Source organism: Rhinolophus ferrumequinum, chromosome 11 (assembly GCF_004115265.2).
Source record: "Rhinolophus ferrumequinum isolate MPI-CBG mRhiFer1 chromosome 11, mRhiFer1_v1.p, whole genome shotgun sequence".
Classification (NCBI taxonomy): Eukaryota; Metazoa; Chordata; class Mammalia; order Chiroptera; family Rhinolophidae; genus Rhinolophus; species Rhinolophus ferrumequinum.
Genome location: NC_046294.1, coordinates 23,503,392 through 23,528,245, shown reverse-complemented (window position 1 = coordinate 23,528,245; position 24,854 = coordinate 23,503,392). Strand labels below are relative to the sequence as shown.

Genomic DNA, 24,854 nt, shown 5'->3' with positions numbered 1-24,854 from the left:
TATCCCCAGAAACCCCTCAGTCCAAGGCAAAACTGGATGGATTGTTTGTTTCCCAAGATGGTGGGCACATCAGTAGTGACCAAGACAAGTAATTGGATGGGGCAGCAAAAGATTGTGGAGGCCATGGCAACCAAAAGAGAGAAGGTGGAAGTTGCCATAGTGACAGTGATGGGGTCTACTAGAAGAGATGCTAGGATACAGTGATGCCATTGGCAGCATGGACCTGGGTTCCAAATAATGAGCTGTGTTAATGGCTCTAGCAAGAAGGAAGGGGTTTCCAGTTTTTCCACTATTGTAACCAGGAGATCAAAGGTGTTGGGATGGAGGCAGAGGGCCAACAGTGGTGATTAAGATTCTGGGACCTGCATTCACAGAGACCACGTTTCTGTTACCATTCTGGTCTGCCTGTATCTCTTCAGTTGTTCTTCTCTACTCTTGGAACTGGGGTGCATTAGCTGGTTATTTCCAGACTTTACCTGGTTTTGCAGGTCTTTTGGGGCCTAGAATCACCTTTAGCTCATATACACATCATAACTTATCTTTCTTGTTCACATTTCTGTTTTTTATAAAAAGATCCCTGGTGCTTAAAAAAAGTCAAGTTGGGTTTTTTTTATGGTGTGTGTGTGTGTGTGTGTGTGTGTGTTTAACTTGTCAGGCAATGGAACACACCTTGGAGAAGAAATTCATCGAGTAGATTTGCCAAGGGGAAAAGTCAGCGTTTGTTAACTGCTCCAAATCAAGGATTGAAATCTATTACTTGGATAGAAAACGAACCACGGGCTTGTATGCTGGTTGAAACAAGACTTGTGGTTCATTGGTCAGGAAACAGTTTCTGGTTACATTTCTTGAGTATCTGGCATACCTGGGGCATTCAAAGTTTATGGTGTTAACAAGCTGCCACTGCTGAGAACCAGTTATGATGACACACCATGTTTTGTTTTGCTATCTCTTCGGTAAGCACAGCTCTAAATGGAAATTTCTCAAAGTGGAAAGGTCTTATAGCCAGACTTTGCTTCCTTCACCTCTCCATTTTAATCCTGGTATCTGGCAGTAGTGCCTGGACTTGGCAGAACAAATTGTACTTTCCTCAGCATTTCCAAGTTGAGATCCTGTCTTGATCACCATTTCTATTTTCTCTAATTGCCCCTTCCCTCCATCCCTCCCTCACTTTCTTTTCCTTTTCTTTTTTTGTGCAGTCGACAGCAGACTCTCAATCTCCATAACTCTATGCCAGTCATCTCTTTGGTTCCTTCCAAGCTTTCCTTTACAGCTCAGTCCCCACAGCTAAATATGTCCTCAGCCCCGTGTGTGGCTCGGGGCTCTCTCAGGAAGGCACTGTCTTTGGTCCCCAGGTCCTTGTTTCTTTTAGACCCACAAGAGTATAAAATAATAGCACATCTGCCTTTAATTACAATTCAGCCTTCCTGGCTCCACATTCACAAATTTCGAATGCTTTGCAGGCAACTGACGTTTGCTACTAACACTGGCCGTAATGACAATATTTCCATCTGCTTCTCATTCCCTAGATATAGTCATAAACAGAGGCGCGGGGTGGCTGAAATGCTTTGGGAGAGGAGGGTTTGGGCCATCTGACATACTGTCTGCACTTGTAATTTTTTCTGGTTTTTAGTTGCTATCTTTAAAAATATGCCTTTCTTTTTCTTCACACTGGCATAGACCAAATAGAACTTCGACTTTGATTTCACAATTTATGTGGCTGATTTCATAAATTATCATGTTTCATGTTACCTAATAATTCTGACAGTTCCTAATAATTTTGTTCATCTTTAGGGCACAGGGCTTTCCTGTTAGTATACTTGATATAACTGGGGGTGGGGGACACTCTGCTTTTTCTGGTACAAACCACATACCTCCCCTGCCCCCAGCCCAATGGGATGCTTCTGTCCACAGTTTATGTTGAATGCCCCATCCATGCGGTGTGTGGTTAGCTACTGCCTCATCCTTCTCCCAACTGTGACACTCCCTGTGGGGTTCGTTGTGGGGTGAGAGGTCTTGGTGAGTGATATTTTTGGCACTTTTTAGTCATTGTGGGCCTGTGCTGCCTCAGCCTCTCTCCAACGTCTTCACACTCTCCTTGCCCAAGCTTTACAGTATGATTGAGTTTTACTATAGACACTTTGATATCAGAAACTCCGACTGTTTATGGAACGCGTGTTGTTGTAAGAAGGGTGCTTTTCTCACCCTTACTTAAGTTCAGACATTAAGACTTGTGTTGTAAGTATCCCTGTCAACGGAACACTATACAGAAGAATCTCTAATTCTAACAGCACGATGCTACAGCAAGGATAGGTCATATCTCTAACACAAACAAAAAGGCCATACAATCAGTGCCTGTTTTGAAAATAATAGCTTATGTTTACTAAACTAATATCAACGAATTATACTGTAATCAAAAAGTCAGAAACAAGTATTCACTGTCAAGTAATTCCTTGCCTCAGGGTAACACTATAAGATAAGCTTATAATAGTTTTTGTCAGATGGCCTCAGGGTTTTATAAGTATAAATACATTAAATCTCATATACAGAGGGTGCCAAAAAAATGTATACAGATATTAAGAAAGGAAAAAGCTATTAAAATTGTAATAATGTATACTGATAACAAAAGATGAATATAAGTCACGTTTGACTTCTGCAATTTCAAGAGGTGCTCAAAGTGGTTACCATCAGCGTCCAGACACTTCAAAGTGTCCACATGTATACATTTTTTTAGCATCCCTGATATATATAAGAACGAATAAAATCATAGGTTTGCTTTTATGTATAGCCTGATGGTCTAACTGTGTCTATATCTTTTTACTTACCCCCTGCTCCTCATACCATGTATCTTTTTACTTTTTAACTTCTGCCTTTGTGTCTTAAATTGTTTCTACAAAAATAAAATAAATCACTGGGTCCAAGGCAAAACTGTGACATAGGTGAGGTTTGAATTCAGGGACTTCCACTTCCTCCTCAGCTTTCTTTTGCTCATTCTTTGCTACTATATCATCCCACATACGGCCCAAACTGGGCCCCATTCTGGATCTCAGCCAGCTACAGAATACTTATAATTAAGGGATTACCTGAGAAAATGTTTCTATATGACCCTTCCTAGAAATGTATTTACATTTCATGGTAAATTTTGACTTTGATATATTAAAAGGGCTGAATGTTACAAAAATAATACAAATAACCTCAGTGGTTTACCCTTTACCAAACTTCAGTACTTATTTACACTTTCCCTTATTTGTTTTATCATTTCCTGCTCTCTTCATTTGTATGTATGTATGTATTCTGAACCACTTGACAGTATATTGTAGACATCAGGCCTCTTTACCACTAATCACTTCAATCTGTATTCCCTTAGAAAAAACATCCCCGTATATAACGACAGTACAATGATCAAAACCAGGAAATTTAACATTGATATAATATTATTATTTATATAAAATTTATAAGATTTTGTTTTAAAAAAGTAAATAGACCTTTGTTTTCAGATTGCATAAAACAATTGCTCTTGACACTTGACATCAGGAGGAGAATTTTTGCTTCATGTCACAATGTCTCAGAATTGAATGTATTTATGTCCACATATCCTGCAGTAGGACTTTCATATAAGTGATGATACAGATCCTCTTGTCTTGTGGAAATCCAGTCTTTTTTTTTTTTTTAAGATTTTTTATTGGGGAAGGGGAACAGGACTTTATTGGGGAATAGTGTGTACTTCCAGGACTTTTTTTCTCAAGTCAAGTTGTTGTTGTTTCAATCTTAGTTGTGGAGGGTGCCGTTCAGCTTCAAGTTGTTGTCCTTTCAGTCTTAGTTGTGGAGAGCGCAGCTCAGCTCCAGGTCCAGTTGCCGTTGCTAGTTGCAGGAGGCGCAGCCCACCATCCCTTGTGGGAGTCGAACCAGCAACCTTGTGGTTGAGAGGACGCGCTCCAACCAACTGAGCCATCCAGGAGCTCTGCGGCAGCTCAGCTCAAGGTGCCGTGTTCAATCTTAGTTGCAGGGGGCGCTGCCCACCATCCCTTGTGGGACTCGAGGAATTGAACTGGCAACCTTGTGGTTGAGAGCCCACTGGCCCATGTGGGAATTGAACCGGCAGCCTTCGGAGTCAGGAGCATGGAGCTCTAACCACCTGAGCCACCGGGACAGCCCAAAATCCAGTCTTTTAATAGACGTGCTTCCTAGGGAATATTTGTCCTGTTATCTTAAAAGTTTGAGGCTCTGGCTCCCCTTTGCTGTCAGAATGGAGGACGGAGGAAGATCCTTCTCCCCCTTCATCTTCGCTGCCTCTGCAAACAGGCCCTTCTCTGACACTGTTAGCACCTCCTTTGGATGTCCCACTATCCCATATGTCTCTCTAGGTCTGCAATGCTCTTGTATCACAAAACCATAACAACTTCCCATTCTTTCTTTCAAAGACAGTCTGGAATGTCGTTTTCCTGGGGCCTTTATCAATTATGTGGGATTCACAGTTAGTATACGTCGGTGTACTTCTGGAAACCCAGGTCTATAGGTGGACAGGAGCTGGTACAATGCTTTAGTAGTATACTAAGAATGGGGACGCTCACTCCAGATCTTCCCATACTCATGCCTACTTTGTGGCTGGCAGAACAATGTCGAAGTTGAAGTATGACCTCCAGAGTCTAGTTTGAATCCTGGTCCCATCACTAACTAGCTATGTGACTTTGTGAGGTTGCTTAACCTTTCTATATCTCGGTGTCCTCATGCATAGAGTGAAGATAAGAGTTCATACCTTATAGAGTTGTTATAAGGATTAGATGGGTTAATATTGGGAAACCCCTTTAGAGGAGAGCCTGGGACATGATAGAAACGTGTGTTAAATAAATAAATATGTTTGAGAGGATGGTTGTGTGGAACGGAAAGGTTTGGTTTAGGGCCGTGGCTGGTCCTTGTTCATCAAAATGTGGCCTCAGAGCCACACTTGCAGTGGCCAGAGGTCGTCTCTTCACTATAGCATACCCTATAGGGGTGGCTATAGTATAATATCTTAATGCAAAATTTATTTGCTGTATGTCCTCAACAGCAATGGCAGTCTATGGAAGAGCTCTATGGAAGGGCTCAAGAGCAATACTGAGAAATGCTGATCTTTAACCCTTAATCCTCCCAACTTCTCTAGGAGGTCAGTCTGGTAGATACGGCTAGTTGACCACCGATATCCATTCTCCCTTTCTTCTTTGATAAATGCCTGAGTTTTGCCAAGCACATGGTCACCCAGCCACTGACTACATTTCCCAGCTTTCCGCACAGCTAGGCATAGCCATGTGACTAGATTCTTGTCAAGGGAATGTGAGTAGAAGTGAGGCATGCCATTTTCAGGTTGTGCCCTCAAAAGGAGGAGGCATATGCTCCATTGGCTCCTTTGCTCTTTTGTGCCCCTTCCCACTGGCTGGTATGCACTTGTGATCCTGTGAGCTGGAGTAGCCACTTTGGATTCAAGAGATGAAAGCTCATATTGAGGATGGCTGAGCTGCCTCACCAGCCCTGTGCCATCTAGGTCTGAGATGTTTTGTGTGAGAAAAATAAGCATTTATCTTGTTTAAGCCGTTGTATTTGGGGGGTTCTTTTAGCATCTTAGATTATACGTAATAGAGAAGATGTTAATGTCTCCATTTTACAAAAGAGCAATGGAAGCCTACACAGGTCAAGTGAATTGCCTGAGGTCACACAGTTTGTAAATGGTCAGGGTAGGATTCAAACTCAAGTGCTTTGACCCTGGAGCTGTGAATTTTAACTGTGCATCCCGTTGTTTTCCCTCTTAAAGGTCTGCTGATCTTTGATGTGGGTTTATGGGAAGCAACGGGAGGACAGAGACCTGTCCCAGTTCTCTTAGTCTGTCATCGCTAGCTACAACCAATGGTTCCACTTAACACATACATTTTATAGCTATTCATTTCTTCATAGATACATAATTGTGGAGTCCTAGTCCATATGGAATGTGTTGATTTATCTATGAGGTTTCTGCAGTTTTTGGATTTTAAGAGTTTTTGGAGACAGAGTTTAAGGCTCCACGTCTGGTGTCTGCATACAGATTTAAGCCCAAGGTCAACACAGATGCAAAGCTTAACAGCTTATACGAGAAAGACAATGGAAATATCTCAAAGACAGCAGCCCTGAGAAATAACTTCAAGCCGGGCATAGCAATCCCAGGAGTTGAATATGACGGGTTTGCACAGGCCTTGCAGGATCCCGGATGAGGGGAGGGAAAGTGGGTGGGTATGCAGCAGGAGTCAAAACCAGTTCAAGTCAGATACAGAGGCCTGCGTACATGGACAAACGTGAAACAGGCTGAAATTCAGTTGCAAATGTTCACTTGCTCTCCTGCTCCTACTCAAGTCTTCATAACACCGTGATTAATGAAGTCAGATGTTTAGGGAAAAATGGAAAAAATCTCTTCAGGTTTCTGTGGTAAAGGATGGATCAGGGTCACATCATGCTTATTCCTGGCACTGTATCCAACACTGACACATCCTGCAACATTTCACTTGGCTGTTATGTCCTCAAGGAAGCCTCCCATGTCCTGCTAAGTTCAGGTTAGGTGACCTTCCCAGGTACTACTACCGCAGCTTTCTCTCTCCCTCAGAACACTTTTCACATAGCGGTATCACCTGGTGTTTTGCCTACGAGTATACCCGTCTCCTTCACTGCTACGTTCCCAGAACCAAGCATGCAGAGTGCCTAGGAGCTGGTACACGTTCTCTAGCTGGAATGAATCCCATGGGATGGTGGTGATGGCTAAATACAACACAAGATCTTGTCCATTCTGAAGAATCTAATAAAATATGCATTTATAGGCATCTAGAATCTAACTACTTACCTATTTTTAAATATTTACTTCTAGTCCACACTCTCAGTGCTGGTGAGAGTGTAAACTGACTCGAGTTTTGCAGAAAACAATTAACAATATGTCACAATATGTTTTGCAGAAAACAATTAACAATATGTCAAATCAAACATTCATATGATTTGAACCAAAAATTACTTCTAGAAATAGATCCTAAGGAAATAAATACAAAAACAGTATAATGAATATAGGATATTCACTATATTGTTACTTATAATAGAAAACAAAATTTAATGTCCCAAGTAAAGGAATGTGTTAATAAAGAAAACATCCTTTGATTGCATATTGTACAGCCATGGGTGAGGGGGGAGGAAATCACATTTTAGAAGAATATTTAATGACTTGGGGAAATTTTCACCCTATAACGTTAAGTGAGAAAAGCAGGATGCAGGATGCAGTTGGTGTGCCATGGTGCCAGTGAGGTCAGCAGCAGGTGGCAGTCAGGGAGTTTTGGGATGGGTGGTGAAGGGGTTTCTCCAGTCAGATTCAGGAATAAGAATGTGAGTCAAAGGACATGGCGACTTAACCATACCCACGCATTCGTGGGGAGCGTTCATGAGGGACGAGGCTTTGCATTTTGGAGAAAACTGAAGATTCAACAAAATTACAAGAAACTGTTACGGAGGGTAAAGAAAGTTGAAACCTCCCAGGAACCCCAATTCACAGATGGATACCCTGATCATTTGAAACATCTTTAATTAGCTGAAGGGGAAAGACTCAGAAACAACTTAGAAAAGGTGACCAGCTTTGTCAGAAAAACAAGTTGATCAGACTTTGCCAGAACAACAATGTAGCATTGACCAGGTTTTGTCTGAAGAACACCCATAGTAGGAAAAGAGTAAACCTCATAACCATTCCAAAGAAAATGTCAATCAAAAAGCACAAGAAGAATATGAACACGTACAAGCTAAGTGTACTGCTGAGAAGCAAGAGTTTGAGAGAAAACAAGAGAGAAACTCAAAGGCTCTACAAAAAGAAGGAAATGGAGGTGTTCAAAATATTGAGCAAAAGGATTAAAAAGGGCTAACCAAACTTGAATTTACAAATGAAGTATCTTCAAAAAAATATAAGAAAAAGTTTAAATCAGGCATTTTGTCCTTAGTCAAGGATTAAACTGTCTGCTGTCTATTGAGTTCTTTTGTATATGTAATGTACCTCCTAACAATTAAGTAAAGTTGTGAACATAACTGGATTGCTAAGTTGTACCAAATATAAAATGTCCAAATATTTTTGCTTTTGTAAACAAAATTTTTCTGTATGTACTCTACATAATTTGATTTGCCTCTTATTTATTTGCCTCTAAAGGAAGGTTGGACTGAAGAATGGAAAGAACCTTCTATTTGAGTGACAGGTTCAAGCATGTAATACTTTTGTACCATATAAAATTCAGGTAAAATAAAATATTTTGAAAATTAGAAAAAAAGCAGGGCACAAAATTATATATTCTATATGATTCTCTCTCTCTCTTTCTCTGTCTGTCTCTCTCTCTCTCACACACACACACTACATACAAACAAGAAAAAATATTGGTAAGAAAGATATCTATTACCATCTATAGATGATTATTTATTTTATATATTAATCTGTATTTTCCAAGCCTTCATTGGTAAGCATATATTACTTTTAAAATAAAAAGAAGTTAAGGTATAAATTCCAAATTCTTGATTCTGTATTCCCTTTTTTCCTCAAACACCCAGATCAACAGCGTGGCCCATGGGGCCAGGTTGAAAAATGGATTTTAATTTTTCCCTCAGGACAGTTGCAACTATGGCCATTACCAGACTCCAAGGGACATCTGGGCTACCTCCTCCTAATAATTGTTAAAGCAGGAAGATGTGGGAAAGCAAAATAGGCAGAGCAGAGGATATGTGCCATTATCACTTATAATAAAACTGCTGTCATTTTAAAATGCAAATTCTACTTCCTCCTCCTGCATGCTGTCAGGCCTAGTCCATGGTGGGGTGAATCACACAGCTGCGGTGGTGTTCACTGCCCTTCCCTCAAAGGCCTTCTGGATTGTAAAACACCTCTTCTCTTTTACATTGTGTTCTTTTTTTCTCCCTACTCCTGCCTTTACCTCAGAGAATATGATTGAAATATGTGGAATATTCTCAGCCCCTGAGAGGGTGAGTGGAATCAGAACAGAAATGATTATTTTGGTTCCTGTTATTGCTCATGTTGCTTTATATACTTGTCATCCAACAAGACATATGTTCATTCTCTCCATTCTTTTTTTTCAAAGAAAATTTGTCTATAAAGATTCCTAGTTGAGTGTCTGAAATTTTCTCTTAAACATTTATTATATGGCCTACTTTGTAAGCTTGGTTTTAGATTTGGTGTTGTCAGGATTAATAACATTATCTTTTATGCCAGTACATTGTATTTCATTGGGTCCTGAACAGAGAACAGCATTTCCTAAATAACAATTTCATTCAGTACCAACAAAAATACTCATGTGTTTATATTAATAAAACATAAACATCTGGGACCAAAACCAATCATTTGGAATTACCTTGACGGGGTCAAACAGATTTGGTTTAATGTATTTTTAAACTAGGTCTGATTTTCAGAAATGTTTTTACTTAAACTATATGTAAATTTGAGTCATAAAGCCAATGAATAGAATTCTACCTAAGTAGCTATTATAAATTTATTGTCATTACTTGTAAGCACACACCTTATTTTAACATACAAGATACGACAGGATCTGAACATGTCTTGCTTCTCCATTTCTCTTTCACTGAAAACAATTCCTTAGGAATCCAAACCAACATGAAGGGAAACAGAGGAAAAAACACAGCAAAAGATAGGACAATATTTATTTAAAGAACAAAGGTTAACATATGACTTCAGGTCTTTTTTATTGACTTTGTTGATACTTATCTTAGTTAATGAAGAAACCAGATTAGTTTGTTTCTTTCAACATTTATTTATTCAACAAACCATGGGCTCTGGAGTTAAATGGACAGGGCTAGAATCCTGGCTCTATCCCTTAATAATTGTGTAACCTTGGACAAGTTATTTAACCTCTCTATGTCTGTTTCATAATTTGTAAAATGAGGGTAATATTAGTACCTAACTCATAGGGTTGTTGGAGGGTTAACTGAGCAAATGCACACAAAAAGCTTAGAACAGTCCCTGGCAGAGTAAGAACTCAGTCAATTCTAGGTGTGCAGCAATACAACAGAGAACAAATCAAGATCCCTGCTCTCATGGAGTTTATACTCTAGTGGCAGTGTATATAGGGTAGGTAGGGAAAGACATCACACAAATTACACAGCTAGTAGCATCTTTACAATTGTGTTAAGTGCAATGAAGGAAAAATATGGGATGCTAAAGATTAATCTCTGAGCAGCTTTTCCCATGAAGTGCAAAGGTTAAAATTTTACGACTTAGATTCTTGATATCACACTTTTATAAAATCAAGAACATCTGAAATTTTCACGATCATATATCCATCCATTATATGTAGTTGATTGAAAAAAAAATCAAATTTAAAGTTGAGAACTTTTAATTTGAAGGTGATGGTATATTTATATACAAAGGTCCTTAAAGATAAACTGAGGACTTGAGGGGGGAAAATCATTTAGTCCATTTGATTTCAATGACAAACTAGTCAATGACTTATTTTACTTTCAACATGGCTCTTCAAAGACACATAATTTTTAAAAATTCTTATTCTTAGAAAGGCATTACAGCATAGTGTTCCGGGTCCAGGCTTTTAAATCGAAAGACCAAGGATCTAGGCTCTGACATTTAGCTAACTTTTAAACTTTAGGCAACTTCCTCCACCTCTCTTAAGCATCAGGTTCTTAATATTTACAATGGGGGATAACAAAGTTTTCATCATGAGATTGTTGTGACGATTAAATGATATAGTCTGGCAAACAACTAGCAAAGTGTAGCACATAGTAGACACTGAAAAAAGGGGAGCCTAAAAGGTTGACCTTTCTTGCAATGGATTTTAGACTATTGAGACCATTAAGAACTTGTCAATGTTTCATTTTTCTGTGTTTTTTTTAAAAAGGCACAATTTTTCCTGTACATATAATACGTGATAAAGAAAAAAATAATGTACATTTGAGAGTAAGATAACTTGTTAAGCCTTAATTGCAGAATAGTGTTGGCATTTATTCCAAATTTCCATTAATCTTTCAGTTTTAAATAACACTAATATTAGGGCATGTCAAAACCTCATTGTGCACAGAGGAATTCAATCCAGGATTTCTGACTTTTTAAAGAACGGAGAGCAAATTTGTAGAGTTCAAAGCCCCAACCCGTAGGGCCTAACCGTTCCCTCAGCAAAACTGGCAGGATATCAGCATCCGCGTTCTCTACCCCAGGCAGCCAGAAAGATGCTGATAACCGCAGGCGAGAGTCAAGTCATTGTCTGCAGGGCGCGCCCTGGGTTCATTAAACCCCGGGTTTGGAGGTCGGAGGGCCCTGACTCCCCTCTTCATCACTCCGCTCCCCCGCCTCTCCCGGTCCTCCGGTCCCGCCTGCCGGAAGGATCCCGGGCCCCTCACCCCCTCAGGCTCCTCACCCCCTCAGGCTCCTCACCCCTCCACTCCCGCCCTCATTTAGCATTCATCCCATCCTGCCTGGCGCTCGAGCGGCCAATCAGGAGGTGGTCCTCCCGAAGGGGCGGGACCAGGGGCGGAGTGATCGACGGAGTCTGAAGTCGTCTAATACAGCTCCGGGGTTGTAGAAACGTTGTGCTGCTGCGGGTGGAGACGCGTCAGCCTGGGCCGCCAGCAAAGTTCTGCGACGCTAGTCGGACACCATGGCGGAGGACCGGAATCCAGCCAGCGACCAGATGAAGATTTGGAAGGAGCAGCGGGCTGCGCAGGTACACCCTTCGCTCTCGGGAAAATGGGGCCGCGAGTAACGGCCTTGGCTTCCCCAGCGCGGCGAAGTTCCGGGGGCTGTACCATTGATCCTGGGCGGGGGATAGGGGTGGGGTGGGGAGCTGTTTTTCTTTCCAGATGGAGTTACATTTTCGGGGAGGAGGGCAGAGGGTTCTGGGGCGGGGGGCAACGGGCCTGAAGGATTTGTCGCGAGGGTTGGTTGGTGCAAGTTGTCGCGTGAGCTGGTCGCGGGTGGTTAGTTGGCTCCGAATGTTGCACTTTTGCCAGCTGGGACAGAGGTCGTAGGACAGAGGGAGGAATGGAGGCGCCGTGGAGAAAGAGGCAGAGAGCTGCAGCTGCAAGAAAGGAACTGAGGGGAAAGTGGGAACAGGCTCTTCTTTGACGTTGCTCAAACAGTAACTACAAGCGTTCATATTTGCGGGGTGCCGTGGGATTAGGGACCGTGTTTTATCATCTCGATGTCCCTAGCACCGATCACGGTGACTGACAGTACGCACAGCATTAAACGACTAAATAAAATCATTTTTATATCATTATTTCATTTGCACTGAAAAACATCAAGCCTAGCGTTTTAGAGCTAGAAGTGAGATGAGGGATTAATGTATTTATTCACACCTATTGTTTGCCTGTGGTAGGCACTGTGCTGGAGGGAGGTGTACAAATTCCAATGAGGTCAGAAATGTGACATTGAGAAGCTCAAAGTCTAGTCTGGGAAACAAGACATATAAACAGATGATTACCATCCATCGTGGTCAGGGCTCATATAGGTTATCTGTAAAGGGAGCAGCCGACTTTGCCTAACAGGCTTCCCAAAGCAGGTGACATCTGAACAAGAGCTTTACAGATGAGTAGGATTTCAGCCAAGTGGGGGTACACGAGGCATTCCTGGCCTGTACCCAAGGGTGAAGGAGGTTGGATTAGATAAGAACCCATCTGGTCTGAGTCTTCTTATATCAAATTTATCAAATTGGCCCAAAGAGTCTAAGGGACTTGCCCAATTCTTTGGCAGCTGATTAATAGCAGAGGGAGGACTAGAAGTATGCTTTTCCTCATCTTTCCTTTTGCTCTTTTTCAAAACCGGGTTAGTATAGATGAAATGAGGTATTCATGCTAAGTGCCCATGGATTACTTTCTTTTTGAACCATTGATTTTTGTACTTTTTTATTTAATGCTTCCTTCATTTGGCAAAAATGTTTTAAGACTAAAAAGATGTTTTAAGATTCATGTTACATGCATCAATAATTTGTTTTTCTTATTGCTGAGTAGTTTTCCATTGTATAAATATACCACCATTTGTTTATCCTTTGCTATTTCCAGTGTTTGGATACATTATGAATAAAGCTGCCATAAAAAGTCTTACACGAGTCTTTTTGTGTGCATACACTTTCATTTCTCTTAGGCAATACCTAGGAGTAGAATTGCTGGGTCATAGGGTATGTGAATGTTTTATGATAAACTGCTAAGCCTTTTTCCAAAGTGGTTGTACCCTTTTACTTACACTTCCATCGTCAGTGTATGAGAGTTCACTTGCGCCACATCCTGTCAGATTTTGGTGTCGTCAGTCTTTTAATTTTAGCTTCTGGTGGTTGTGAAGTGGTAGCTCATGGAAGTTTTCATTTTCATTGCTCTGATGATAAGTGGTGCTGAGTGTTATGTGTTGAGTGACAATTAGTATATGTATGTTCCTTGGAAGTATCTGTTCAAAACTTTTGTTCTTTAAAAAACTGGATTGTCTTTTTATTATTGATTCATAACCCATATTTTAAGTTAAAGCATGTGTGGGCTAAGTGTTATAATAATAGATCCTAAAATAAATAATGATATAAACATATTAGAAATTTATTTCTCTTACTTGATGAGCCTAACTGGTTTGAGGTTTAAAAGGGAAGTGAATACTCTGCTGCTCAGTTCCTGAGGTCTCCAGGCTTTTAAGATTGCCCTGGGCATCATTGCCCAGCCACAGAAGCTTATGAGCATGGAGGAGTGTGTGTGGGAGGGTTAGGAGCCAGGCTGGAAGTGGGTCACTTCTCACATTCCATTGGCTAGAACTCTGTCACATGGTCGCACCTAACTGTGTGGGAGGCTGGGAAATGTAGTTTACCTCTGTGTCTAGGTAGATGACATTACTACATTATCCAAACCATACATTCCATGTTTGTTGAAAATCTATCCATCTATTGTCTTGTGGTGTGAATGGCAAGCAGATATAATCTCTTTTTAAAGGTTACTTCCTTTTTACTTTCTGACATTAAAATATTCTTTCAATTAGAAAATTATGACAGTAATGGATGGTATGTTTTTTTTTAAATCTCTTGCTGGGAGATGCTTTTATATAAGTGGGCAGCTATGCATCAATATCCTCCCTCTCACTCCCCAAATAGTTTTTACTTTTACTGGACTGTGAGAGCTTTAAGTTTTGGAACTAGTATTGGGGGTCACCATGTTGTCTCCTCCTTCCTCAAGACCCAGCCGCAGAATGCCAAGAGGGCGTATGATCCTCTGGAACCAGAGTGTCAGCTAATGTGAAAGGAATTTATTGGGCGTCTCCTTTTGTGGACAGATTTTGTCGCTGATGAGTGAACCGGTAGCTTTGTAAATTTTAATAAGCGAGCATTGCATCAAATGTGTTCATAGGTATGACTTGGATCTTCTCAAAGATCTTTATTTCTCTTTTTCTCAAAATACATTGAGGGCAGGGAGATGGTTCTCCACATAGTCACTTTGGATGGAGCAGAAATGGGAACTTTGTTGCTCACTGCCTAGAATGCCATGGGCTCTTCCTTTGGCATACTTAGGCTTAATTGGTGACCTCGGATCCCTCAAAAACGGGAGAATTTGAATATTTCAAGCCTTACCTTTTAGAACAGTTCCCTTTTTACCTGGGAGAGAGGTTGGGTCTTAGTGCATCCTTTCCTGTCAATGAATCATAAGACAGAGTCTGTGAGGGTCTATGTATTTTTTAAGGTAACCTGACGATAACCACATTGATGTAACACTACCAACATTTGGAATAGAGAAGGGGTGACTGGTAACTCCCTGTGCACATGTGCTTTCCTTTGAACTACTCAGGAATGGAATTGCTGGGCCATAGTGTGGGGGTGGGGGAGGCATGCCCTATAAGTAGTGGAATAAAAATTTTAAGCTTTCATTTCTATTTGCCAATATCTAAACCACTCCATATTTTTTCTCCAGGCAAGACTAAAGGCTGATTGCAAAATATAAAAAAAGCAAATATTTGTTTTTATTTTCTCTTCATTTTTGTTCTTTATTTTCTTTCTGAGTATTGTGACTACTGTAGTTCCTATTGCAAAGAGCAAAGGATTTTTTTTTATATTTGTGGATCAGTTATCCTTCATTTTTTGAGTGTTTCTTTGTCCTCCCTCTTACTCTGTACTTTTTTTCCCATTTTTTTTTAAATTAAAGTTTATTGGGGTGACAATTGCTAGTAAAGTTACATATGTTTCAGGTGTACAATTCTGTAATAACATCATCTATATATATCCCATTGTGTGTTCACCACCCAGAGTCATTTCTCCTTCCATCACCATATATTTGATCCCTTTTACCCTCATCTACCTCCCCCCACCCCGCCTAACCTCTGGTAAACACTAAACTATTGTCTGTGTCTATGAGTTTTTGTTTCTTCATTTGTTTGTCTTGTTCCTTTGTTGTTTTCAGTTTTGCATCCCACATATCAGTGAAATCATGGTTTTCGACTGTTTCTGTCTGACTTATTTTGCTTAGCATTATAATCTCAAGATCCATCCATGTTGTCACAAATGGCACTGTTTCATCTTTTCTTATGGCAGAATAATATTCCATTGTGTCTATATACACCACATCTTCTTTATCTAGTCATCTATCAAAGGACACTTTGGTTGTTTCCATGTCTTGGCCACCGTAAATAAAGCTGCAATGCTATGATTATTGTTGTTTTGAGGTTTGAGTGTGTCTAATAAGTAAGACCTCGCACACACATCCCGTTTCCAAGCTGAGAGAGAATAAAGGATTCAACGTGATGGATGGGTGGAGATCAAAATTTACCTTTATTGCCGGTAGAGGCTTGATTGGACAATGTGACTTAGCAGTTTTGGCCAAGAGGTCTTGGTGAAATTGCACCCAAGTTTAATTTATGCTCTGCCTTTAGGCAGCTCTGGATATTACCAGCCCCACCCCTCCCCCCAGGGTTGGCAGGTGCAGGAAGAATGTGTGCTGCCTGTGGCCTGGCCTGCTGGCTTCTAAAGAGGGAAGTGTGGAGCCCCTGTGCAGGCCTGGATCTTTTTCGCAAACTGTTGTGTCATGGAACTCTCCCCCCTTCCCAGGATCTGGGCAGAGGGCTGGAGCACTGCTACCCTCCTAACACCCTCACCCCGCCACCAACACCCCCACCTCCCCAAAAAAAATTGAAAGCCAGGCCAGTCTTTCGTTTTCTGTACATGGATGTGTTCACTGCGGGTACTTGATGAGTCTTTGTTGAATAAATGTAGAGTGTTAGGCAGTAATTTGCTAGATAATACCAGGTATGTTCTGTATTGATCTCTGAGAATGTGAAGCTATCATTTGACTCCTTTGGGATTCAAAGTTAGGGATTGGTTGTAATACTCTTTCAATTTAAAAACAGAATATGATGTTTAGTAAGTTCTTGCAAATTCTGTGAGCAGAGGGCACTAATCAGTGGAAACTAGAAACTACCGTGTTTCCCCGAAAATAAGACCTAGCCGGACAATCAGCTCTAATGCGTCTTTTGGAGCAAAAATTAATATAAGACCCGGTCTTGTATTACATTATGTTAGATAAGACCCGGTCTTATATTATAGTAAAATAAGACCAAGTCTTATATTAATTTTTGCTCCTAAAGATGCATTTGAGCTGATGGTCCGGCTAGGTCTTATTTTCGGGGAAACACGGTGTTTAACCAGAGAAAGCCAACCTTCTACTCCTCCCAGGAAAATTTATATATTGATGCCTTGACTTGAGTGAAAAAATAAAAAAGAGCAAAGCCAAAATGGAATTTAACTTTGAGTCCCTACTTGTAGTCACTGTGCTAGTTTTTAGCTAAACCAGAGTACTTTGCCAATTTCTGCAGCAGTTTTCATAAAATTTTGTCTAAACGTGTTTGATCAAAATTTGAAGTTATAAGTTCAAATATTTCCCTTTTATTTTTTGGAGGGGAAATGTGGGGAGAGGGATAGGCTGTTGCTGCTTTCTCCTATCGAAATAATCTTTCTTGGCTGTTTCATATTGGTCCAAAGTGTAATTTATCACCTGTTGAATCCACAGCATTTGTTGTACACTTGTTGATAACTGAGCATCGTGTCAGGTGTCAGGGATAGAGAGAGATGTAAAAGAAGAGACTGTCTCGAGAGGAAAAACAGTGAGGTAAATAGGCAATTATAATATTTTGTTTTATGGGGCACAAAAAGAAAGAAGACCGCGAGCGCCCTGTGGTCTAGTCTAATTCAAATTCCTACATTGGGTGGGAGGGAGGGCCAATGGTGGCAAAATTCCAGCATTCCCACTCTAGGATTCCGTGATTCGGTGTCGTCAGGGGAGTCCATCTCATTCTTTAGCTCTTCCCTTATTCATTCATCCAACTACTCTGCATCTGCCTCCTTTGGGCACAGCTTTTATTTTTGACCTTATCACCATGACCTGGTCTTGAGGGGACATGTGGTCTCATCTCTTTTCCTAGCAGTAGCCTTTTCCCTGTTTTAGGAATGAAAGGATGTAAATGACACTCTGATCTATTAACCTTTTTCCTTTTACTGTGCTTCTTGGTATCCTTTCTCATAGTCATCTCATTTTTGGAATGTCCCCTTTATTTTTTTTTAGGTTTCCTTTATTGCCTTGTTTAGATGATGAAAAGACTGTTATTATTTCCATTGTGGATCATCCAAAAGCTTTAGGTCAGTAGTTCTAAATCCTGGCTTCACTTTGGAATCACCTGGAGAGATGAAAAAAAAATCCCACGCTCAGGCCTCACCCAAACTAATTATATAAAAAAATCTCTAGGAGGATGAACCAGGCAGGCATCAGTATGATTTAAAAAGCTCCCCAGCTGATTCCAGTGAGAGCCAAGGTTGAAAAATCAAAATTTTAGGTTTACACTGAAGGTGAGGTTATGCAGTTTCACTCTTCCTTTTTCTGATTCATGTTCTGCTTTAAATTTTCAATGGATGCACAGTGTCACGTGTATTAGCACATGTGTATCTCCCAAAGAGAGGGGCGTGGTTGGGTGGTAACTGCTGATTGGACCCTTAAACTTGTGTATAGTTGGGAAGGGTTTGCTGCTGGAGGGGAATAGGGTAGGGTGAGAGTGTGTGGACGGATGCCTACATGTCTGTCATGGTTTCTGGAAAGTAAGACCCAGAATGCCTTGCTTCTGCTGTCAGGTAACTTTCTCACAGCCCAGTGAAGTGGTAGCATATAGGTGCCTCGTGTGTGGCTTGCATTTTGCGTACATTTAGCTCTTTTAATCCACGTACTAACTCTGAGCGGTACTTATTTTTTGTCCATTCTGCAGATAAAAAATTGAGACTCAGAAACAATGAGTAACTTGCTAGTAGCCTCACATCTGGTAGTTAGTTGGCAGAGCTGGAGTTGGACCCCAGCTCTGTGATGCCAACACTCGTGCTTTCTCCATGTTGACCTCTTCCCATTCCATGGCGAATAGAGTTCTAGGGAGTGAGGGGGGTTTATTAGTGTGTGTGAGTCTTGTTCATTAATTCTGCAAGTTCCCAAATCTCTTATTCAGTACGTTTTCCCAAATTGCTCAGGTACTTTTACAGTTTTTTTTTTAAGTGATTTCCCCCTCCCCCAGACATCCCCTTCTAGAGAAGAAGCAGGTATTGACTTTAACATTCAGGACAGATGTGCACGAAGAGTCAAAGTTATATACTCCACTCCAGGTTCGTGGCAATTCTGAGCATAGTGCTTTTCTGGGTGAAACTGGTACCACTGACTTTTGTCACTAGACCTTTTTGAGTTGTTCTGCCAGGTACTTTTGTTTTGCTTTCCCCACAAATCTCCCTGATTTCCCAGTGACCAGGGGAGGATATTGCAGAGGCACTTGTCTGTGGTCAAAAGTAGATTTTATGAACATCGGACAACATGAAGCTAAGAGTTGCCCAGGATCTTGTGGGATTTAAAGAAACACCGCTCCCGCCCTAGAGAAGGGATAGCTGCGAGGCTTCAGTAAAATAACCTACCTATCCCATTTCAGACATTTGACATCTTTAGAAAATTAATACCATAAAAGCCATTGACTTTTTTTTTAATTGAAAAGAGATGTTGCAAAAAGCAGGTATACACTGCTTGAAAAAAACGAATATCACTGTACAGGATGACCCACTTTAATATCTATAGCAGGAGTACAGATTTGGGAGTTCTGATTAAGCATTAACTAGCATAGCTTCTCCAGAGATCATCTTCTCACTATGAGTTTGGACACTGAGTGTGAAGCACATATGATCCCTTTTTGGGGATCCCTATCTGGGGGGTGTCCTGTGTGGAGCCTGGTCGCTCCATCTAGAGCAGGAACCAAGCAGGTTGGCGGGTTATTGATTCATCTGTCTGTTCTTCGGAGCAGATTTCTTAGCAGATTGGTGTTGAGATTTCTGAAGGACTTCTGAGACCTGGGTATCAATTTCAGGCAGTGTTATATCTTGTATTTCAGTACTTTGGACACAGGAAATTTAGAAAGACTTTGGCAGAAGGTATAAAAATTGCAAAACCATGTACCTATGACAATGTAAATTAATGGTTCTTTTGGTTACTGACTCTCCTGCCCTTTTTTCCTTTTCATGTTCACTCAGAAACCTGATGTCCTCACCACTGGGTCCGGTAATCCAATAGGAGACAAACTTAATACTATGACAGTCGGGCCTCGTGGGCCCCTTGTTGTTCAGGATGTGGTTTTCATTGATGAAATGGCTCATTTTGACCGGGAAAGAATTCCTGAGAGAGTCGTGCATGCTAAAGGAGCAGGTGAGAGCTACATCTGTTTGTTGTAAACGAATTGTTTCATAACCCCTGGGTTAAAAATTATTTCGCAGAAGGTTGGAGCTCCTTTAATAGGAGTGTCATGTCTCCCTTCCTGGGAGGAAGAGAAAGATGTCCATCGCAAGAGGAATTAGTAATTAAGTGATGCTTACTTCCCTGGACTGAACAGTACATATAAAATTCTTTATTTTACTAAAAATAAAAGTAATCTTCCTTTTCTTCCATTCTGCAGTTTAGTGAAGAAATAAAAATGTGGATATACAGACACAGACATGCTGTAACTGTAACTAGATTTTGATGGTGCACTAACTGGATAAATACTGGGATGAACTGGGCAAAATTGAGAATACTTGTGTTAGGGTGGTGGGTTTGTGGTGATTCTTCCTTCTTGTCCAAAACGTCTGTAAAACTTTTCCCTTGCTTTTATTATAGAGACAAAAGATGGAGTTGGTGTTTCAGAGAAAGCTAAAAACTCAGGAAAAATATAAGCCTGATAGAAAGGAAGAAAAAGTTTTTCTATTAGCTGCTTACGTGACTCCTAATTAGGACTTCCTGATTTCTTTGTTTCCTCTTCTGTTTTCTCCAGCGTTTTTTGCATGGCTGTTCCATGATGACTTTGATATTTTGTTTAGTTTGTTGTTTGGCTCCGTGGTGTCCTTCCTAAGTATTTAATCTATTTCTTTCGTTCTCTGTGTTTTCTTTTCTCCTCCTCGGTCCTACCTGTACTTTAGAGTCCTCTCCGGCCCTTGTCATTGGGTCATCCTTGACCCTGATTAGTTACTTCTAGGCCCACTCCTGTCCTCCTTCTCTTGGCTCCAGCTGCAAAGCACTGAGTTAGCACTGAATGATAATAGGGCTTTGCATTTTACTCTCATTTTTTTTTTTTTTAAGGAGGGGGCAGCACACAGTGGCCCGTGGGGTGGGGATCGAATGGGGGAACCTTGGTGTTATCAGTACTACGCTCTAACCAACTGAGCTAACTGGCCACCCCCTACTTTCCTCATTTTGCGTTTGGACATCTCCCCCTCTCCTATTATATTGGAAGCTCCCAGAAGGCTCGTGCTAACCATCAGTTTCTCTTGTCACCCAGATCCCTATGGAGGGTCTGATAGACTGAGTGATGGTGTCATGAGGATTTCTGTGTCTTTCTCCTTAGGGGCTTTTGGCTACTTTGAGGTCACGCACAACATTACCAACTACACCAAGGCAAGGGTGTTTGAGCACATTGGAAAGAGGACTCCCATTGCAGTTCGCTTCTCCACTGTTGGTGAGTCTGTCCGATTGCATGCCTCGTCTTGCTTAACTCAACACTGTACCTTATTTGGGGGCATTTAGAACTTAATTTCAAGAAAACCTTATTAGAAGATAGACAATAAGCACTTCTGCAAATTATAGCCAGGTTTTACAGTAGAAAAAATATTTTGAGACATGTAGGAAATTACTTATAATTCTGTTTGTTGAGGTCTTAGGAAATCACACTTGTGCAGAGGCCACCTCTGCACTTCTGTAATGTTTGTTTCTACAAGTGGTTGCCTCAAACGGAAGTGTGGAGTTGGGGCTCTTACTCAAAAACCAAGATAACAGCTGCCCTTTATTGAGAATTAACTCTATGCCATCTATGGTTAGGTGCTTTAGATACATTAGCTGTAATCTAATCTGTGGATTTACGTTGCAAAGTGGAATTATTTCTATTTCCGAGAGGTGAAGTGATTTTTCCTATGTAACAGAGCTAGTAAGAATTAGATCTATCATACTGCACTCAACACACTGTAATGTTGTGATTCTGTGTCTATTTCAGTCTGTGTTTGTGCATTTTTAAAAATACTTTGGAATGCCAAAATAAACAAAATTAAGAATAAGAACCCATATTTTAACTCATTTTCTTAATATTAACCTCATCATTTTGACAGCTCATTTATTCTCTTTGTTCACTACCTTAATTTTCGTAATTATTCTCGTCCCTTATTTTAATTCCCTATTTGAACAAAGCTATCTTATGATATAAATGGACAGTCTTTTCAGCTGTTATTACATAGATAGGCATACCTCAGAGATATTGTGGTTTTGGTTCCAGACCACTGCAATAAAGCGAGTACTGAAATAAAGTGAGTCATAATCTTTTTGCGGGTGGACGGTCTTGCTTTAATTTGTAAAAAAACACAGCATCTGTGACACTCAATAAAGTGAAGCACAATAAAACAAGGTATGCCTGTACTCTCTTATTACTCTCAATTAATTCTTTTGTTTAATTTGTAGACCAATTTAGCTGGTGGGTGGTAGAAATAATAACCTAGACACTTTAATACCTAATTTCCTTCTAGGAAATGGATTGGAAAGGTTAGACCTCAATGTTTTTTTATGACTTTAGGCTTCTTGGATGCAAAATACTCTGGCTTATGCTTCATTTTGTCCGTATGCATCTTTTAGCTGGAGAATCAGGCTCTGCGGACACAGTTCGTGACCCTCGTGGGTTTGCAGTGAAATTTTACACAGAGGATGGTAATTGGGATCTTGTTGGGAATAACACCCCCATTTTCTTCATCAGGGATGCCATATTGGTAGGTGGTATTTTGTACTCTACAAATGCTTGTTGATTTAAATTGATTTCAAATGCTCTGTATAGATTGGGATTTGAGGGGAAGCCCCGGGAAAGGCAGAAAGAAGAGAATTTGGTTTGGCTAGATTGGCTTTTTAAACACATTGTTCTGTGTTTTATATCTGTTTATAAGATCAAATAATAATCACCATTGGTTTTAGATTTGGCATTTCAGGATTCACTGACTTAATGGGAATAGTCCAGTTTTCCTTTCAGTGTGTGGAAGAGTAATAAAAAGAGGTACTTTGCCCTAGGAACAGGTAGAGGGTAAAATTCATTTTAGGGTTTGGCAGTTTAAAATTCTAGGATGATATTGTTCATAATATCATAATAATCCATAAACCTAGCAATAGGCATTATATAATATAAGACACCATATTTCCTGTAAACTTTTTTTTTTTCCTCTCTCTTTCCCATTTAGTTTCCGTCCTTTATCCACAGCCAGAAGAGAAACCCTCAAACACACCTGAAGGATCCGGACATGGTCTGGGATTTCTGGAGCCTGCGTCCCGAGTCTCTGCATCAGGTGAGACCACTTCTTTTTCACTATGTTATGAGTATAATATATCACCTGGGATGAAACTGTAATTAGGCTTCATAACGTGTTTCTCCAGTTTTGACTATTTTATTGGAATTGGTTTCTGACTTTCTTTTTGGGAGGCTTCCTCAGATTTCTTGATCTTGAAGTTTATAATGACTGATTTTGTTTGTTAATCTTCCCCCAGTCATACCCCTTAAGTGATACTAGAAACATTATCAGTTGATATTTAGCAATATTAAGGATTAAAGCCTCTAGTATGAAGTCAAGCTTTTTGTATTTGGGAAATGAGGTAAAAATAGTGCCAAACAAATTTGCTATTAAAATAAATTTTGAATAAAAAGTTAGTCTAGTTTTCAGATTCGTTTTAGCTTTTCTTTGTAGGATTTTGAGCCCTGAGGTTAATGATTTATCTGTCATTCTGCTTTAAAATTCTTTTTCTTTTTTTTTTAAATAAATGATAATAATGGTAACTCTTGTTGTGGGTACTTGGCTAGTATGTTCCATGTCATTAAGGGATTTTCTGGAAATTTAGGAATGTCTTAAAAATCTAGGACATTGTGATTTAAACTGAGGATTTTTAGGCTTTAGTTTTTGTTCCTTAGGTGTCCTTCCTGTTCAGTGATCGAGGGATTCCAGATGGACACAGGCACATGAATGGATATGGATCCCATACTTTCAAGCTGGTTAATGCAAATGGAGAGGCAGTTTATTGCAAATTCCATTATAAGGTACACGTTCCCTTTGGGGCAGGGTGCCCCATCTCCTTACTTCTGAGGATTTGGCAAAGATCAAGGCCTCTCCCACCTTTCCCTTAACTCCACCCCCAAGGATGAGAAATATTGATCTCTTTGGTTAGTACCATGAGTGTTTTGTTGGCCACCAGCCAAGTGAATAGATGCACGCTGTCCAATTAGAAGGAGTGTGTGTGGTCTCTTTTTGGTCTCCTTTTCATGTGGCCAGAGAAGACCACACAGCTGCTGTCAGTAGTTAAGCTTGCTTCTTCTGGACCCTGGGAGCTCTGTGATACACATTTGGGAAAGTGTTCCTTTTCGGTGGCTCTCTGCTTTAATGGTTCCGGTGCCGGAAGGTGCACACTGAAATTCATTTCTCCCTGGAGAGAGTAGATCGAAGGTTTTGGTTTGTGCTCAAATGTGAGGAGATAATACAGGCCTCTAGGCAAGATCTACCTGGGTTAGCCTACCTTTTAGAGTTCTTTGGTGAAGTTTAGAGTCAGGTATTACCAAACAGTAAAGTATCATGCTTGACATTTCTTAGCCCTGAGTCATGGTTCTGAGCATAGATATCTTTTCGGGTCCAGGATGGGAATAAGGCAGAATTAGAGCATCCTGTTGGTAAACACCTGTCTCACCATTACTTTTGATATCCGATGCTATCTTTCCAAAAACATTTCAGCTTGAACTTCTTTCTTTTGTTCTGTAGACTGACCAGGGCATCAAAAACCTTTCGGTTGAAGAGGCAGCAAAACTTGCCCAGGAAGATCCCGACTATGGCCTCCGGGATCTGTTTAATGCCATTGCCACGGGCAACTTCCCCTCCTGGACTTTTTACATCCAAGTCATGACCTTTAAACAGGCAGAAACAGCTCCATTTAATCCCTTTGATGTTACCAAGGTGAGTCAGTTAACGACTAAATTGTTTTCTTTTTTAAGTCTCTTTGTACCTAATTTTAACAAATTTCCAGTCAAGCACTCATCATGTTAGGGAAGTCACGTACAAACTGCAGGGGTACCACTTTAGAGTGTCCTAGCTTGTGAATGAATGCTCACCAGTTCCTGTTTGGTAAGATCATTGCAGTCATCTAGGGGGCTTGATGTATTGTTGTTAGCAAGGAACAAATTTTGTAAAGATGATGTACTTTTGCCTAGGGAAAGTGTCAGTATTTACCGTTTGCTGTTGGGAAAGAATCAATCAATGTATTCACCTTAAGTTCTTATCATTTTATTGGATTCACCATTACTATTTTCA

The 24,854-nt window shown here is 40.4% G+C and overlaps 1 protein-coding gene and 1 pseudogene across 1 annotated transcript in view; both read left to right on the top strand.

Annotated features, from left to right (window-relative positions):
* The first annotated feature begins 7,254 nt into the window (after positions 1 to 7,254).
* Positions 7,255 to 7,964, top strand: LOC117029659 (thyroid transcription factor 1-associated protein 26-like; annotated as a pseudogene).
* Positions 7,965 to 11,525: 3,561 nt separating this feature from the next.
* CAT (catalase) overlaps positions 11,526 to 24,854 on the top strand; it is a 28,567-nt gene continuing 15,238 nt past the window's right edge. Inside the window, exons 1-7 of the mRNA XM_033119947.1 lie at positions 11,526 to 11,711; positions 19,545 to 19,716; positions 20,888 to 20,998; positions 22,159 to 22,289; positions 22,749 to 22,853; positions 23,471 to 23,596; positions 24,309 to 24,500. Coding sequence (XP_032975838.1) covers positions 11,646 to 11,711; positions 19,545 to 19,716; positions 20,888 to 20,998; positions 22,159 to 22,289; positions 22,749 to 22,853; positions 23,471 to 23,596; positions 24,309 to 24,500 — 903 coding nt within the window. The 5' untranslated portion in view covers positions 11,526 to 11,645. The remainder of the gene's footprint in view (positions 11,712 to 19,544; positions 19,717 to 20,887; positions 20,999 to 22,158; positions 22,290 to 22,748; positions 22,854 to 23,470; positions 23,597 to 24,308; positions 24,501 to 24,854) is intronic.